We start from the raw sequence: 16,253 nt of genomic DNA on the forward strand, positions 1-16,253 counted from the left end.
AACCTGAAAACTCATACTTGGTTGATGATTTGTATGGTGAACATTATAGAGAATAGAATGTGTGTTGGGTGCCTAACCAATACACCAAAAACTAGCAGACGGAACGCATTAGTCTAGGTCTTTAAAACTCTCACACCAGGCTGGGTCTCACCTGGTCTAATACCTAGGCAGGCTCCTACTTAGTATTGTAAAGTTCCTCCACCGTGCTTCTTCATTGCCGTCCAGCCCACACTATCTGACCAATTTCACTTTGACATTTTCTCTAGATAGCCCTTTCCATAAGCTTCATTCTAATGGCATTGACTCTTAGCTTTTTACCAGGTAGTCCTCCCCTAGTAATTCTCTCCGTAGGTCACCCCTTATGTGACTTGAACACGTAACACAATATAGCTGCTTTGATACCAAATGTTAGGTACCTAAACCAACACGGCAAAAGCTCTTGAGCTGACGAAACAACATTTTAAACATGTCCGATATTAGGCTGTCCCATCTAGTCCCATACCCAGACGGAATACTTAGGATTGTAAAAGAGAGATAGATGTAATAAAACAGGAACGAGAGCCCAGATGATTTGGTCGATTGTAATCTACAATTTCTATTATATAGGCAAAGATATAAGCCAGGAAAACAAATGGGTGGACAGGAATTCAGTACTTGGAACGAAGTTTTTCATTCCATCAGTCTGATTTAGTTTTCTTGTCTGCATCGTCTACTGTCTGCATCTGCTTCTTGGGTCGAACAAGCAACCTGAATGTCCACACACCCAACAGTGTTGCCTCAAATGGAGCAAGCCAGTACACAAACAAATGCTCCTTAGTTATATGATCTCCTCGAACATATGCCCAGCCCATGGCCTGCACAACATAGAAGCCAAACAATTAGAATTTATTTCTTTATTTTTTTTGGCAGGTAAGCTGGGATTGAACTGAACCTGTGACCTCCAGGTTGAAATACAAAATCCTCAACCGTTGAGCTAAAAGCACAACCCCTTTTGAAAAAATTAGAATTTATTTTCTTCTTTTGAAACAAGTTTTATTAGTGGGTTTGCAGTTGAAAATTTCTACGAGGCAAATATTTGGAAAAGTTATGTTGTGTTTGGAAATAGTCGGAGGAAAATTTGGAAAAGATGCACATGCTTTTCTATCTACACTACATGTATTCACTATATCAACTTATATATCTAAATGAGACATAACAAAAGGATCTTGAAGTCTTCTCCAAAAATTTTGAGTGTCACATGATATTTACAAACAATAAATGAGAAATCAATGATTTACTCATCAGATTCAGGTTTAATTTGGAAATTTTGGGATTAATTTTGGATACTCATACTCAATTAAAAAATCTGAGAATATTTGAATTATATGGGAACTTTTAAAGTTTAAAATGGAACATCAAAAGTTTGGGATTTTTTTAAGGATTTTTTCAATTATTCAGATAATTTTGTAAATGATAACAGTCTTGAATCTACGAATTGCAAATTTTCATGTGGAAGAAAAACATCCATTTCATAACACATAAAAGAACAATCTGTGTTGTATATTTGGTAAAATATAAATAAAGCAAACCACTTACAGAGGCAGGGTTCATGCATCCACCAGTTAAATCAGAACCCAATATATGGAGAGCCAGTTTAGTGATGCTTGAGATCCATGTTTTTATAAAGAAACTGTTAGGATCTTGCTTCGCAAGCCCAAGTGAAACCATTATGATTGTGAATGTGAGAAGTCCTTCTGTTAAGGCCCCATGATGTATATTGACATTTAGACGGTAACCATGGCCTATTTCAGGAAAGGTTTCGATGATGAGCCTCACCCCAATTATAGATCCAATTACCTGAAAGAAACCAAATTGAGATTAAAAGAAATGTCTCTCGTTACTATTGACAGATTGAAAAGCAAAAAGTATTACGAAGAAACAGTTGCCTATCTAAACCTCCCTTTTTTCCTTTTTGGTAAGAAAATACATATATAAACTTATAGGTATTTTCTTGAAGGAGTCTTTCAAAATGACATGGACACCAGATCTGTGTAATCACAAAACTTATTAACTATTATTGTTTAGTCAAAATAACCATTACTAGGACATAATGAAACTATTTAAGTATATCTGATGATTTATACATCTAGGATATGATTCTGATAATCACAGATGATCAGATAACCTAGAAATCTCATTAGTTATTGAATAAAAAAATCTATTCATGATTACTGCACTAATTTGTCTACAATGAAAGAAATACAGAACCACATCTTCTGCAGGGTTTTTTAATGAAATAAATGGAATGCTCAGCAGTATTTCAACATCTAAATTTGAACTCTGAAATCTAAAGAGAATTTTTTTTAACTTATATCATTTTCAACTGAAAAATAACTAAGGGGTCGTTTGGATACGCGGATTTTAGAATCCAGGTTTTAGTTTGAAAACAGTGTAAAAGAGGGTTCATGATCAAGCTGTTGTATGCTGTCCTCACAGCATTTCTTGGATTTTAAGTAAGAAATTCAGGTTTTGGAAATCTCTCCCCCATCCTGAGATTTCTAAAACCTGGAAACATGGGACAATCTCCTCCTTTCTTGCTGTCGGAAAGAAGGGCGAGAAAACAGAAAATGATGGCAGGTCCCTTTCTTCTCTTGTCTCCCGTCTACAATTTTGAGGAAATCCAAGATTCTAAAATCCGCATATCCAAACAGGCCTCCAAGGGTGTTCAACCTAAAATTAAAAAGTCAAGGATATTCCCTAAATAACATCTAGCATCTCCTTCATTTATCATCACAAATAAAAAACTACAAAGCACACTTATCAAGTTATCATTCAATGAAATAAGGACTAAAGGCTGGTTTACTGAAAAAGACCCAACATATCTCTTCACTGTTGGAGCATCGTAATTATATCATAAGCATTTACTCCCAAAAGAGACGTAACATTTCTCACACCAATTGAACAAGTATCGCACTCCCAAATCAATGAAAACAGGGAAAAGTGAAAAACTAGTCACATGTCAAGAAAGTGAAACCCATTTCAAGTATCAGCAAAGAAATCCAAGGGTTGTTAGTGATATTCTGAAACGGGGAAAAATGGAAATTAGAAGATCCTACATTGAACACATTCTGAGAGAATATTATTCTTAAAAAACATCAACACAGATTACAGAAGAGAAAATAGGCGAAATACCCGTTAAATTATCAAAAAGGAAAAAAAAATCAAATGCTAAAATTACAAGTAAATTTTTTTTGAACTAAATCTCAGTTTAGAAATTACTGGAGCCCCCCCCCCCCACCGGGAAGACCTTTTTTTTTACCAACAATTAACACAAGAGTGCACAAAATCCAGTAAATACACAACAAAAGTGCAAAAGTAATTAGTTCTAAACTTCGAATGCCAATAAGATAATAATACAATCTGCTATTCAATGTCAGCTAGCAACTCGTAGATCAAGCTATCACCTACAAAGAATCATTTCTTTAGTTACAAGTAAAATTGGGGTCACAAAAACGAAAGTTGGTGAAACAACCATAAAAGCAACCAAAAAACAAAAAACAAAAGAATGACAAGATAGAGTAGGAAAAAAGGATTTAAACGTTAATAGAAGAAAAACCCAATTTAAGTATTGATTGGAAAAACCCAAGCCAAATAGCAAAAATCCAATTCAAACATCAATAATCAAATCCTATTATGACAACAAAAGACCAAAACAAATTCAACAGTCAACCAAAAAAATCAATTTAATTATCAATCAACCAAACTCAACACAAATGCCAACAAAACAAACCCAATTCATACACTCAATCAAGAAAACCCAACTGATTCAAATATCGTTCAACAAAATTATATATATATATAGGGAGATGATAAATTCGCACCCCTTTTAACGTGATTTGATGTCAAAAAACGTAAAGAGTCTGCCACAATTCACATTATAAGGGGTGCGAATAATCCTACAGAGGTACAAATTTATCATCTCTCATATATACACACACACACATATATCAACGAAATGCACCCACTTTGAATATCCACAACTGAAATGAAATCAATCCAACTATCAATCAACAAAACAAAACCAAATAATATATTAGTCAATAAAGTAACCCGAATTTACCCGTCCCTTCATTTTCGTGGGTATGATACAGTTTACCAAGACCAATACCAATTTATTTACAAGAATGAAGATATTACAATCTTTCTTTTCTCTTCTCATAAGATTCAATCCAACAATTCTTATACAAAACAACAAACAAAAACAACTGCGATACCAACACACAGAATCACAGAAGCCTTCCCTATCTTGCTTGTTTGCAATTAGGAAAGAGAGTAAAAGTCTGGATTACTTCGAGGGAACCAACTTCTCCAATTTGAAACTGTCATTTGACTAGTCAAAGATAATCTTTAATTTTGTAGCGTTCACTTACCGATAAATAAACAACCTTACTTATAAACAACTTTCAATATTCACTTACAGATAAATAGGAACCTAATAGTAAGAAAATAGGACTCTACGTTCACCTACAGAGAAGTAAGAACCTAATAACAACTTGGACTAAACAACCTGAAGTCAACTTACAGAACCATAGAGTGCTTCATCTAACAAATTGAACTGAGTGCCCGGCTGCCTTTTTTCTGCAATTTCTTTTCTTTTTTCTTTTTTTGCAAAAGAAAAAACATGCTTTTGAAATGCAATGCTAAGAAAGGGGCCTCAAGCTTTTTTTGCCCACTCTATATTAGGGCCTTTTCAATAACAAAAGAAACGTGCATGTTGTGAGAGAGCCAACGGGTTCAGTCGTTAAGCGTCAAGCGTCTACTTTGTGACTAATTAATTGGTTTGCGACTGAAGGATCCTAATGACTAAAGGTTGTTCAATTTCCTAAAATAACTTCCGTCAAAGCTAGAACCAATTCAGAAAACCAAGCAATTCCCTCGTAATAACATAGCTTTCCATCAAGGTCCAGGGCATGTTACTTATTACTGAAAGATGGAATCCTTAAGCATAATGACTCGAGCAACCTACAGATTTATTCCAATAACTTGCTTTCGTGGAAGTTCAAAATTGGTGCAAACCAACAGTGCGCATTATCAGAGGGAACTCTAGAAGCTCAATGAATCAGTCTTCATTTTCGAAGTAGTACAACCAGTCCCTAATCAAATTAAGCATCCAATAGGCAAGTCAACTGTGTTAGGATATTTATTTTAAGATAATTGTTGGGGACCTGGGGTAGTTCAACAATGAGATTAGAAACCTACCCAAACATGCATTGGAAATAATAGGGCACACCAATCAATGAAGAATATATAAAGATAGCAGCAAAAATATAATGTCTGATCACAATCTAAATAAAGAAAAAAAGGGAAAATCTAGGGCCCATACAACCACTATCTAGGGAAAGTAATATCATGAATAAATAGGCTCAAGGTCGATGGCTAAAGGGGCACCGAAGAGTCACTAAATAAGGTCTAATGGCCTGAGAATATCACAAGGATAGATCTTACCCATAAGGTAATCACGTCATCCTCAGATTTCGCATAAAGGAGGCCTAAGAATGACCGCAGAGAAGTCGGGAAGACTCGAGCAATCCAAGGAACATCAAAGTTCATTGGGGCGATGCTGCTCTCACAGCATGCTTCCTCGGTAAACCGTCTTCCTTCTTCAGCTTTATCTGGGAAAACACCTTTTTCGGTTTTGTATCCTCTAGGTGATCCATTTCCATTAGTACCATGCGTCTTTGGCTGTACTTGCTTTGTCCATTACCTGTCTCCAGGGCTTGACAAGTTGAACCCTAGGGCAGAAAAGTGCATTTTCTTGGGTTACTCACGTACCTAAAAAGGTTATAAATGTTATAGTCCTCGTCTTAGGAAGACATATGTCTCTACAGATGTCACGTTCTTTGAGGACCAGCCTTACTTCTCTATCTCAGGTTCACAGCTTCACGTTGATATCCCTTGCGTGGATGCCCCTACCATGATGGGTCAACCTGTGCTAGTGCCTATCATGATGGATTCTGCTACGCCAGCCCCTGTGGCTGCCACTGAACCTCAAAATGATACCACTGTGACTTCTAAGGATTCTGAACTGAAGACTTATACTCGGGGACCTCGCCAGGTTGTTCATTTTATGACTAAAGATGCATCATCTCCGCATACTGATCCTCTTCCACAGTCGGATTGTCTGCCCTCACGTATTTGTCCTACACCTCATGATTCACATATTGCCTCTCGTACTAGATCTCGTACCGTTGCTCATCCTATATCGAATTTTGTCTCTTATGACCATCTCTTACCTACCTTTCGGTCCTTTGTGTCTAGCATGTCTTCGATTACTTTTCCTAAGTCTGTTGCAGATGCCCTACGTCATCCGGGATGGCGAGCTGAGATGGGTGCTCTTCACTCGAATAAAACGTGACGGTTGGTTCCCCTCCCTTCTAGTGCCCAACCAGTTGGTTGTCGTTGGGTGTTCGCTATTAAGTATCTTCCAGATGGGTTTATTGAGCGTCTCAAAGCCCGCCTTGTTGCTAAGGGGTACACTCAAACATTTGGTGTTGATTATCAGTAGACGTTCTCGCCGGTTGCTAAGATTCCATCAGTTCGTATGTTGATCTCGTTGGCTGTTAATCGTGGATGGCCTCTCTATCAATTGGATGTCAAGAATGCCTTTCTTCACGGTGATCTAACTGAGGAAGTGTATATGGAGCAACCTCCTGGGTATGTTGCTCAAGGGGAGATGTGCTCATCAGTATGCCATCTTCAGAAGGCAATTTATGGACTCAAACAATCACTCAGGGCTTAGTTTGGACGATTTAGTGCTGCGGTTCTGCATTTTGGGTTGAAGCAATGTGTTGTTGATCATTCTGTGTTTAGTCACAAATCTAGTTCTGGATATATTCTCCTCATTGTATATGTTGATGATATTGTAATCACAGGAGATGACAAGTCTGGCATACATAATCTGAAGTCTTTTTTCCAAGGAGAATTTTCTACGAAAGATCCGGGTCAACTCAGATATTTCCTTGGTATTGAGGTTGCTCGCTCTCGTCAGGGTCTCTCCTTGTCCCAAAGGAAATACGTGTTGGACATCTTAGAGGAAACTGGCTCAATGGGAGTAAAACCTGCTGCTATTCCTATGGATCCAAATGTTAAACTTCTTCCTGATCAAGGAGAGTTGCTGGATGATCCTGGTCGATATAGAAGATTGGTTGGGAAACTAATCTATTTGACTGTCACCCGTCCAGACATATCATTTGCAGTTGGTATGGTTAGTCGCTTTATGAGTGCTCCACGTACTTCCCACTGGGCGGCTGTCATCCAGATCATCAAATATTTGAAAGGTACACCAGGTAAAGGTCTATGCTTCAGAAAACATGGACATGAAAAGGTTGAAGGATTCAGTGATGCAGATTGGGCAGGATCACCCGCTAATAGGAGATCAACGACGGGGTATTGCACGTTTGTCGGAGGTAATTTGGTGTCGTGGAGAAGTAAAAAGCAAGATGTCGTGTCTAAGTTAAGTGCAGAGGCTGAGTATAGAGCTATGTCATATACCAGTGGGGAGCTCATATGGCTTCGCTCATTCTTATCAGAGATTGGGTTCACATCGACATCTCCAGCACAGTTGTATTGTGACAATAGAGCAACAATCCATATTGCAATGAATCCAATATTCCGTGAGCGAAATAAGCATATTGAAGTTGATTGTCACTTCATTTGTCATCGGATTCAGAGTGGTGAGATTTGCACAGTGTTTACTCGATCTGCAAATCAACTTGCAGATATGTTTACCAAACCATTAGGATGAGCAAAATTGAAAGATTCTTGTAACAAGCTTGGAATGTATGATATATACATTCCAGCTTGAGGGGGAGTGTTAAATGTAATATACACTTAGAGGGGCATACTTGTCCAAAGATATAATATATATATATATATAGTGGTTCGTATGGGAGAGATTGTTTAACGCAACTCTCAACCATACAACTTGTTCTCCCCTCCATCGTCTCTCATTAACTCTCTCTCTCTCTCTCTCTCTCTCTCTCTCTCTCTCTCTCTGCACCATGTAGTTATCTAACAAAGAGAAGGTGGGAAAAGGGAGTGGGAGAGCTATAACCAGCAAGGTTATCAGCTAAAGAAAAAAGGAGAGGAAATATAGTGTCAGAGATGTAAAGGAGGGAAGGCAAAAGGTTGTTGACAATGGGCCACAACAGTATTGCAGGCCGACAGTCTCCTTGGGCAGCAAGATGACAGAGAATGAGCGAAAACAGCAAGAGGGGAAAGTGAACAAGGAGGGAAAGGTAGCAAATGAAGGCGAAAGGGAATAAGGGAAAGAGGAGAGGAGAGGAGATGGGGGAGAAGGAAAGGGGACTGTGGTTGTGGAGTCGTAGACTGCGATTTCAGTCCCATGGTAAGAATATGAGACTCGGGAGAAGGGGTCGAGAAGAAGGAAAGGAGAAAGAAGAAAGAGGATGAGAATAAGGAGAATAGATAGGCTGTGTACCAAAAATCAGGTCCATAGGATCATCCTAACCCATCCAAAAGTCGAGGGAAAAATGGACAGACACTGTTTGTCGATAAATCTGCCCATTTTTGCGACCAGATTTTTGGTATACACCCTATCTATGATGGGCCTTGCAAATGAATGGTTCGGATCACCACAAAAAATGTGGGACCCATGTGTTTGGGCACTCGAGCTCATAGAAAGTACTAACATCTTCCTTAATTGCATCTACCCAATTAGGTATAGGGTGAGAGATTGCCGTTAATTCCCATTTTTCTCCCCCCCTTGACAATGCATCGGCCACAGTATTCTCCTTCCCTTTTTTTGTATTCGATTACGAAGTCAAACCCCATGAGTTTGTATAACCAACGTTGTTGGGCTTCAGTTGATAGTCGATATCTGTTGGGCCTACAAATACTAGAGGCTATTTTTATCTAATCTCATAATGAACTGCTGCCCTAACAAGTCTAGGATGCCATTTTTGGATGGCCAACACAAGGGAGAAAATCTCCTTTTCATAGGTTGAGAGTAGCAAGCTTCCCTTGTAATGCATGGCTGAAGAATGCGATGGGTCGGTTCTGCATCAAAACAACTTTAACACCCGATCCAAACGCACACATTTAACTATGAATTATTTTGAGAAATCAGGGAGAGCTAGAACAGAAGCTTTAGTCATGGCCTCCTTTAAATTCTGAAAATCCACCTCGCCATTGGGGTCAACAAGGAGTCCTTCAACCCTAGTTGTAAATTTCGTTTCGTTTCGGCCGAAACATTCCGGAATTCGGATGAAATTCACAGAAATTTGGAATTTCGTCCGGAATTCCCAAAAGTCAGGATTTTGTCCGAAATTTGTCTAGTTAGTTGTTTCTGTTCTAGTCTCCTTGTCTCTTCGTGGTTCTCATTTAAGTAAATGTCTTTACTATTGAAATTTGTCCGGTTAGTTGTTTTCGTTCCTCCTTGTCTCTTCTTGCTTCTCATTTAAGCAAATGTCTTTACTATTTTTATTGTCCATTTACTATTTTTATGGTCCATTTAAGATTTACACTTGAATAACGGAATACCCCTATTTGGATCTATTAAAAATAGTTTCAAAACCCAAATCTAAAAGGATAAAAAGTCAACTCTCCAGTTCTAGTACAACATTTAGGAAAAATGGGTCGGGTAAAAATCTTAACTTCCAAACTGTGGGGTATTTTTCCAATTTTAAAAATTCATAAATTCTATCATGTCCATGCATTATTAAATCTCAAAAGTCCGGTAAAAAAAATCTCATAATTTGGTCTCCAAAAATTTTTCATCAACACAGGCATTTCAATTGACTGATAGTGATTTTCCTATAAGTAAATGTTGGATCGTTTACATACTTGGTTCATTAAGTTGTTTCTTATATTTTTCTAAACATTTCTGTTTTTTTTTTGGGAATCTTCCCATATTTTTACTATTTTTCCCAGAACAAAAAGTTTCGAACGAAATTTAAATGAAATGACCGAAAAATTTCGTTTCCATAGCCAAAATGAAATGGCCACCGAAACGAAATTTACAACTAAGCCTTCAGCATACGAGTAAGCTGGCTTGCTTTTTTTTTCTTTTTTTTTTAAATCTTGAATGAATTTTCAGTAATAGCCAATCGGTCCAAGAAAACCTCACAATGACTTGAGCGTGTTGCGCTTGGGCCACTTCATCATAGCTGTAATTTTTTCAGGGTCTACAATTTTGACGATTGATGATGACATGGCCGAGATACTGAACTTCTTTCCAACAGGACTGGCAGTTTTCTTTCTTCACAAATAACTTATGGGATCTAAGAATGGACAATGTTATCTCCAAATGGCAAAGATGCTCATCTCATGATATGTAATAATCAAAATATCATAAAACATAAGGACAAATTTTCTTAGGTAATTCTTAAATACCTCGTTCATAAGAGCTTGAAAAGAGTAGGGTGTGTTGTGAACTCAAACGGCATCACTAAGTGTTCTGAAAACAGTTTTCATAATATACTTGGGACGCACTTTGATTTGATGATATCCATAGCATAGCTCAAGCTTGAGAAAGAAATTCACACCATTCAATTTGTCCAATAATTCATCAATTATCGAAATTGGAAATTTCCCCCTGATGGTGATTTATTGGGGGCGAGATAATCAATACACAACCTCCATGACCCCTCACGTTTCTTCACTAGGATAACTGGTGATGAGTAGGGGCTATTATTGGGGCGAACCACCCCGGATGACAACATCTCTGCTACTAGCTGTGCAATCTCAGCTTTCTGTTAATGCGGGTATCTATATGGATTTACGCACAGTCAATGATTGAAGTTTCGGTTTCGGTTTCGGTTTGGTTTCGGCCTCAACCGAAACCGAAATTTAAATATGAAATTTCGGTCATTTCGCCCGAAATGACCAAATTTTGGCCGAAATCCGAAATCACCAATTGTCGGTCCCTAGTGAAATCTGGAATTTTGGACCAAAATTTCAGATTTCGCGCCGGAATTTAAAACCTTGCACACGGTGGACCACTCAAAGGAATCAAAGCGATCTGATGGTCTTGCACACATGGAGGTGGTGGTCCGAAAGGCTCTTCAAACACGTCATGTAATTTCTCCAAGACTTGTTGCAATAGGAAGTTCATGATAGCTGCCTTTGACACAAGATGTGGGTGCCACATAGTAAATAACTGAAGTAACACACCTTGCTGCCTTGTTCTAACCACCGGTTGAAATTTGGATCTCTAGCAACCTTATCTCCAGGAATTGATAGGCCTTGAAGAGTCAACTTGTCACGTCCCCTGACCCTCCCTGGGGCACATGACAGGCGCCACACGCTTGCTAGGCGAACCTAGCAAGTGTGCAAGGCTACTGAACGTGTAATCAATCCAGATAAGCAATAATGAACGTAATATCCACAATCAACTAAAGACAGATGTAAATCAACTCCTTGTACACTTTGAACCTCATCTGTAACTTTGAAAAATTCCGAACAATTGGGCCTGGTGTTCGCAACCATTGAGTGCCCAGTACCACATCATACCCTTCTAACGACAGCAAATAAAAATCTACAAAACAAGTTCACCTTGTAAATTTGATTTCACATTTGTGCACTTACTTAGACTAGATAATTTCTCGCCCAAAGCAACCACCACCTCCGATCGACCACCCATGATCGGTCGTAATCCTACCTTCTTACTCGTCAGATTATGAGTTCTACCCGATTCGATGAAGGACGTAGCAACCACGTGTCCAATGTTTCACTTGACTTGAATAGTTTCAGGTGCTCGTGCTCCAAAATCCAAATAGAGTGATATTTCTGCCACTACTTTGGCATCCTCGTTGATGACATCTCCATCCATAATGACGTCACCATCGTCCTCCTCAAAACAAGCTTTAGTCATAAAAAATTTCTTGCAATGGTGTCTCATCTTAATTTTTCATTGCAATTATAACATAGGCCTTTCGCACATTGCTCTTGTATTTTCGTCAGATACATCCTTCGAACAGGAAGTGCTGGACGGTTGGTAGTTCCTTCATTGTCAGGTGGGATGTTTCTCTTAGGATCTGAAGGGGTAGCTAGGTGTTGGGACAGATTTGCGAGCTTCGTACAATTGAGCTAACTCGATTGTTGCCGATAAGGAATTGGATCTCCCAGCTAAAACATCGGTCTTGATGCAATCTTTCAACCCACTAAGAAAGCAGCTAACTTATCTGTCTTGTGACCCGCATTTGCTATGATTTTCGCAATATGTGTTTGGTAGTAGTGAACATATGTTGCAGCCTTGTTAGTACACCAAAAAAATCATGGAACTATGTGGGAACATACCTAGAGTGGAGCCTATCTCAAAATTCCTACCATGAAACCGCACCCATCACTTGTTTAAGAACCTGGTACCACGACTCAGCATCTCCCTCAAGATGGAAGGACTCCAAAGCCACACATTCTTCTTCGGGTGTCTCATGGAAAAGGAAAAAATGTCCGGCCTGACACAACCAGCTTGTAGTATCTTCTTTGCCATTGAAAGGGGGGAAATCCCCTGTCAAACAGATCTTTAAGTCTATTCATTTTTTGTTGTTGCCTGGTTATGAGAAAACCACATCTTTCTCTAGCTTCACTCATTGGTCCATCCCTAGGCTTTGATACCACTTTGGTACCGTCACAAAAGCCTTCCCTGTCTTGCGTCTTCGCCATTTAGGAAAGAGAGTAAATATCTGGATTACTTCGAGGGAACCCAAGTCCTCTGATTTAACACCGTGTGTTATTTTACTAGCCAAAGATAATCTTATTTCATTCATGAACAACTTCTAACATTCACTAACAGGAAATAGGAAACTAGTAGCAAGAAAACATGACTGCAACACTTCACTTACATATAAGTAGGAACCTAATAACAACTTCGACTAAACAACCTGAACTCCGCTTTCGCAAAAGGAATCCTAATGACTCAGGCAACCTACAAATTTATTCAAATAACATGCTTTGTAGCAATGAACAAAAAAAAATCAATCAGCAAAATATTCATGTATTAATGAATAAAAACATCAATGACCAAAAAAAAATATTCATGAACAAAAAAAAATTCAACTATCAATGAATAAAAAAAACCCAAGTCACATACCAAATATTCATGTATCACTGAAGAAAACAACCCCAAGTCAAACATGAAGCAGCAAAACCAACCCAAATCATTCTTTTTGGTCATTCAAAGGTTATGATCATCGTCTAACCCAATTTATTTTTCAAACAACAAAGGAACTCAATCCAAATATCAATCGACAAACCAATATCAATACATATATGAATCAATAAAAACAACCCAATTCATCTACGAATAATACAAAACCAATCCACACATCAACAATACAAAGCTAATTAACTTTTCATCAAAAGCAACTCACCTGGGCAGGAATCCGAACACCCACACTAAATAGAAAGTTATTGAAATTTCCAGAAATAGCACCGGCCAACACAGTGAGAGGATTGTAAGATCCACCTTTGGTTATCTTCCCCAGTCCTGCAAAGAAGAACATGCTCAAAACAGAAAGGGCACATTTGATGATTTCTCCTCTGGGTTGATGCCCTAGGCCAAGAACCTCATACACAAAAATCTTGATGAGAGCTCCAGACCATACCCACATGAAAGAACAGATAAAATCTGATAAGACTAGTGCAAGAGCCCCCATCTGTTAAAGCAACAGCGTTTCTATGCTCTGTCTGTTTTTGTTGACGAGAATAGTTGGATATGTGGAGGAAACTGTCATTTTCCTTGGAAGGTGAGGAAATGACGAATCCCAGGAGAGGATTTTATCGGTTTCCAGGTTCTGGTGGGTTCTTCTGACAAAATCGCTGCCCGAGTGAGTGCAATTTGGTCATTTGAAAAAGAGGACTGATACCAAAACGCAAATTTGTTTTGTAAACGGCATCTACTGAGGTGACACGTGCGAATAAAACAATGAAGATAGCTCTAATCCCAACGAAAGGCCTAACAAAACGACCAAATGGACCGTCACTTTCACCTTTTCTCTTTTGGTTGAGAAAAGTACGAAATGTGGAGAAATTACCGATTGTAGGCACTTAAAACAAGAATGAAACACGGGCTAATCTTCAAAACTAGGTGGTGAAAAGACCCCGATACCCTTCTGACATCGACAGAGTCCTCTTTTTTTCATTGCTGCCTATTAAATTGGGGCGCTTCACGAGGCTTCTTTTGGTTCGTTTGAATGTGTATTTGAACAGACTGAACCTTGGGTTCGTTTCTATCTTGACCGTCAGAAATAACTAGAGACGGATAGATACTTTTTTGGAATGTTGCCGTTATCTTTTGTCACTTCCCTTGGTAACGTTATTGAATACGTCTGTTCTGGCTTTGAATATTTTCCCTTCTCTTTTGGTCCTCATTATTTAAGCAGCCGGCGTACCCATTATTTCCGTCGGCGTACCCACTTTTGGCTTAGAATCATTTCCCTTCTCTTTTGGTCATCATTATTTACGCCACCGGCTTCCGCTGGCGTACCCACTTTTGGCTTAGAATCTTTTCCCTTCTCTTTTGGTCCTCATTATTTACCCGGAGTACCCATTATTTACGTCGGCATACCCATTATTTCCGTCGGCGTGCCCACTTTTGGTTTAAAATCTTTTCCCTTCTCTTTTGGTCATCATTATTTACGCCGGCGTACCCGTTATTTACACCGACGTACCCATTATTTCCGCCGGTGTACACTTTTGGCTTAGAATCTTTTCCCTTCTCTTTTGGTCCTCATTATTTACGCCGGCATACCCATTATTTCCACTGGCATACCTACTTTTGGCTTAGAATATTTTCCCTTCTCTTTTGGTCCTCATTATTTACACCGGCGTACTCATTATTTATGCCGGCGTACACTTTTGTCTTAGAATCTTTTCACTTCTCTTTTAGTCCTCATTATTTATGCCGGCGAACCCATTATTTCCGCCGGCATACCCACTTTTGGCTTAGAATATTTTCCCTTCTCTTTTGGTCCTCATTATTTATGCCAGTATACCCATTATTTCTGCCGGCGTACCCACTTTTGGCTTAGAATCTTTTCCCTTCTCTTTTGGTCCTCATTATTTATGCCAGCGCACCCATTATTTCCTTCGGTGTACCCACTTTTGGCTTAGAATCTTTTCCTTCTCTTTTGGCCCTCATTATTTACGCCGGCGTACCCACTTTTGGCTTAGAATCTTTTCCCTTCTCTTTTGGTCTTCATTATTTACACCGGCGTATCCATATTTTCACCGGCATACACCCTATTTCCGCTTACACCCTATTTCTGCCGGCGTACCCATTATTTCCGCTGGCGTACCCCTGAATTCCGCCGGCGTACACCCTATTTCCGGTTACACCCTATTTCCGCCAGCGTAGCCCTTAATATTCCGGTGGCGTACTCTAGAATCCGGCGGCGTTCTCATCCAAAAGAGACATGAGAAATAATAAAATATTCAATAACGTCTCCGTTCTAAACCAAAAGAGATGTATTCAATAATGTCACCGTTATAAGCCAAAACAAAAGTGAGGACCAAAAGAGAAGTGAAAAGTTTCTAAGCCAAAAGAGACTTATTCAATAATGTTACCGTCCTAAGCCAAAAGAGAAGTGTGAAAAGATAATGATTGACTTTGGGTTGTCAGTGTTCCAAAAAAATTTCCAACACGTATCAAGCATCCATCCATCTCTAGTTATTTCTGACGGCCAAGATTGAAACAAACCCACGGTTCTGTCGGTTCAAATACACATTTAGACGAACCAAAAGAAGCCTCGTGTAACGTGCCAACTTAATGGTCAGTAATGAAAAATGAAGCTGAATGACGTTTCTGTTGATGTCAGAAGGGTATCAGGGTCTTTTTCCCACCCGATTTTGAAGATTAGCCCATTTTTTGTTCTTGTTTTAAAAGTGCCCCCAATCCGTAATTTCTCCAAACATCAGCCCTCATTCCGTACGTTTCTCCTCTTTATTTAAAGGAGTTCCGTTTTTAAAAACCTTTTCCTCTTTGAAAAAAGGTATTTGCTAGCCACCTTCACGGAAAGCCATTACGCTTGCATGTGATTATAGCCAAAATCTGCCAAAAAGTAAACATAGGTGGTTCTCATCACATACAGCGCGAAATGGCTTCCGCTAAGGTGGCTAGCAAATCCCTTGAAAAGAAAACGTGTGAAAGTATCTTTGGTTTTTTTTCTCTCAATCTTGCATCTTACCATTGAAGCCACGCGACGAAGTGAAAAGGGGTTGGTTGTGATAGGACATTGTTCCATCTAAGGTTTTAT

The 16,253-nt window shown here is 39.0% G+C and overlaps 1 protein-coding gene across 1 annotated transcript; it reads right to left on the minus strand.

Annotated features, from left to right (window-relative positions):
• Positions 1 to 521: 521 nt before the first annotated feature.
• On the minus strand, positions 522 to 13,731 carry LOC143887473 (putative aquaporin SIP2-1). Its single transcript, XM_077391552.1, has 3 exons — positions 13,371 to 13,731; positions 1,576 to 1,836; positions 522 to 854 (listed from the first exon to the last, which is right to left on the minus strand). The coding sequence occupies exons 1-3, from the start codon at positions 13,653 to 13,655 to the stop codon at positions 678 to 680; spliced, it is 723 nt and encodes a 240-aa protein (XP_077247667.1). The 5' UTR covers positions 13,656 to 13,731; the 3' UTR covers positions 522 to 677.
• Positions 13,732 to 16,253: the final 2,522 nt, after the last annotated feature.

The sequence above is a fragment of the Tasmannia lanceolata genome, unplaced genomic scaffold (assembly GCF_043159265.1).
Source record: "Tasmannia lanceolata isolate RefF3 unplaced genomic scaffold, GAP_Taslan_0.1 ptg000012l, whole genome shotgun sequence".
In the NCBI taxonomy this organism is placed as follows: Eukaryota; Viridiplantae; Streptophyta; class Magnoliopsida; order Canellales; family Winteraceae; genus Tasmannia; species Tasmannia lanceolata.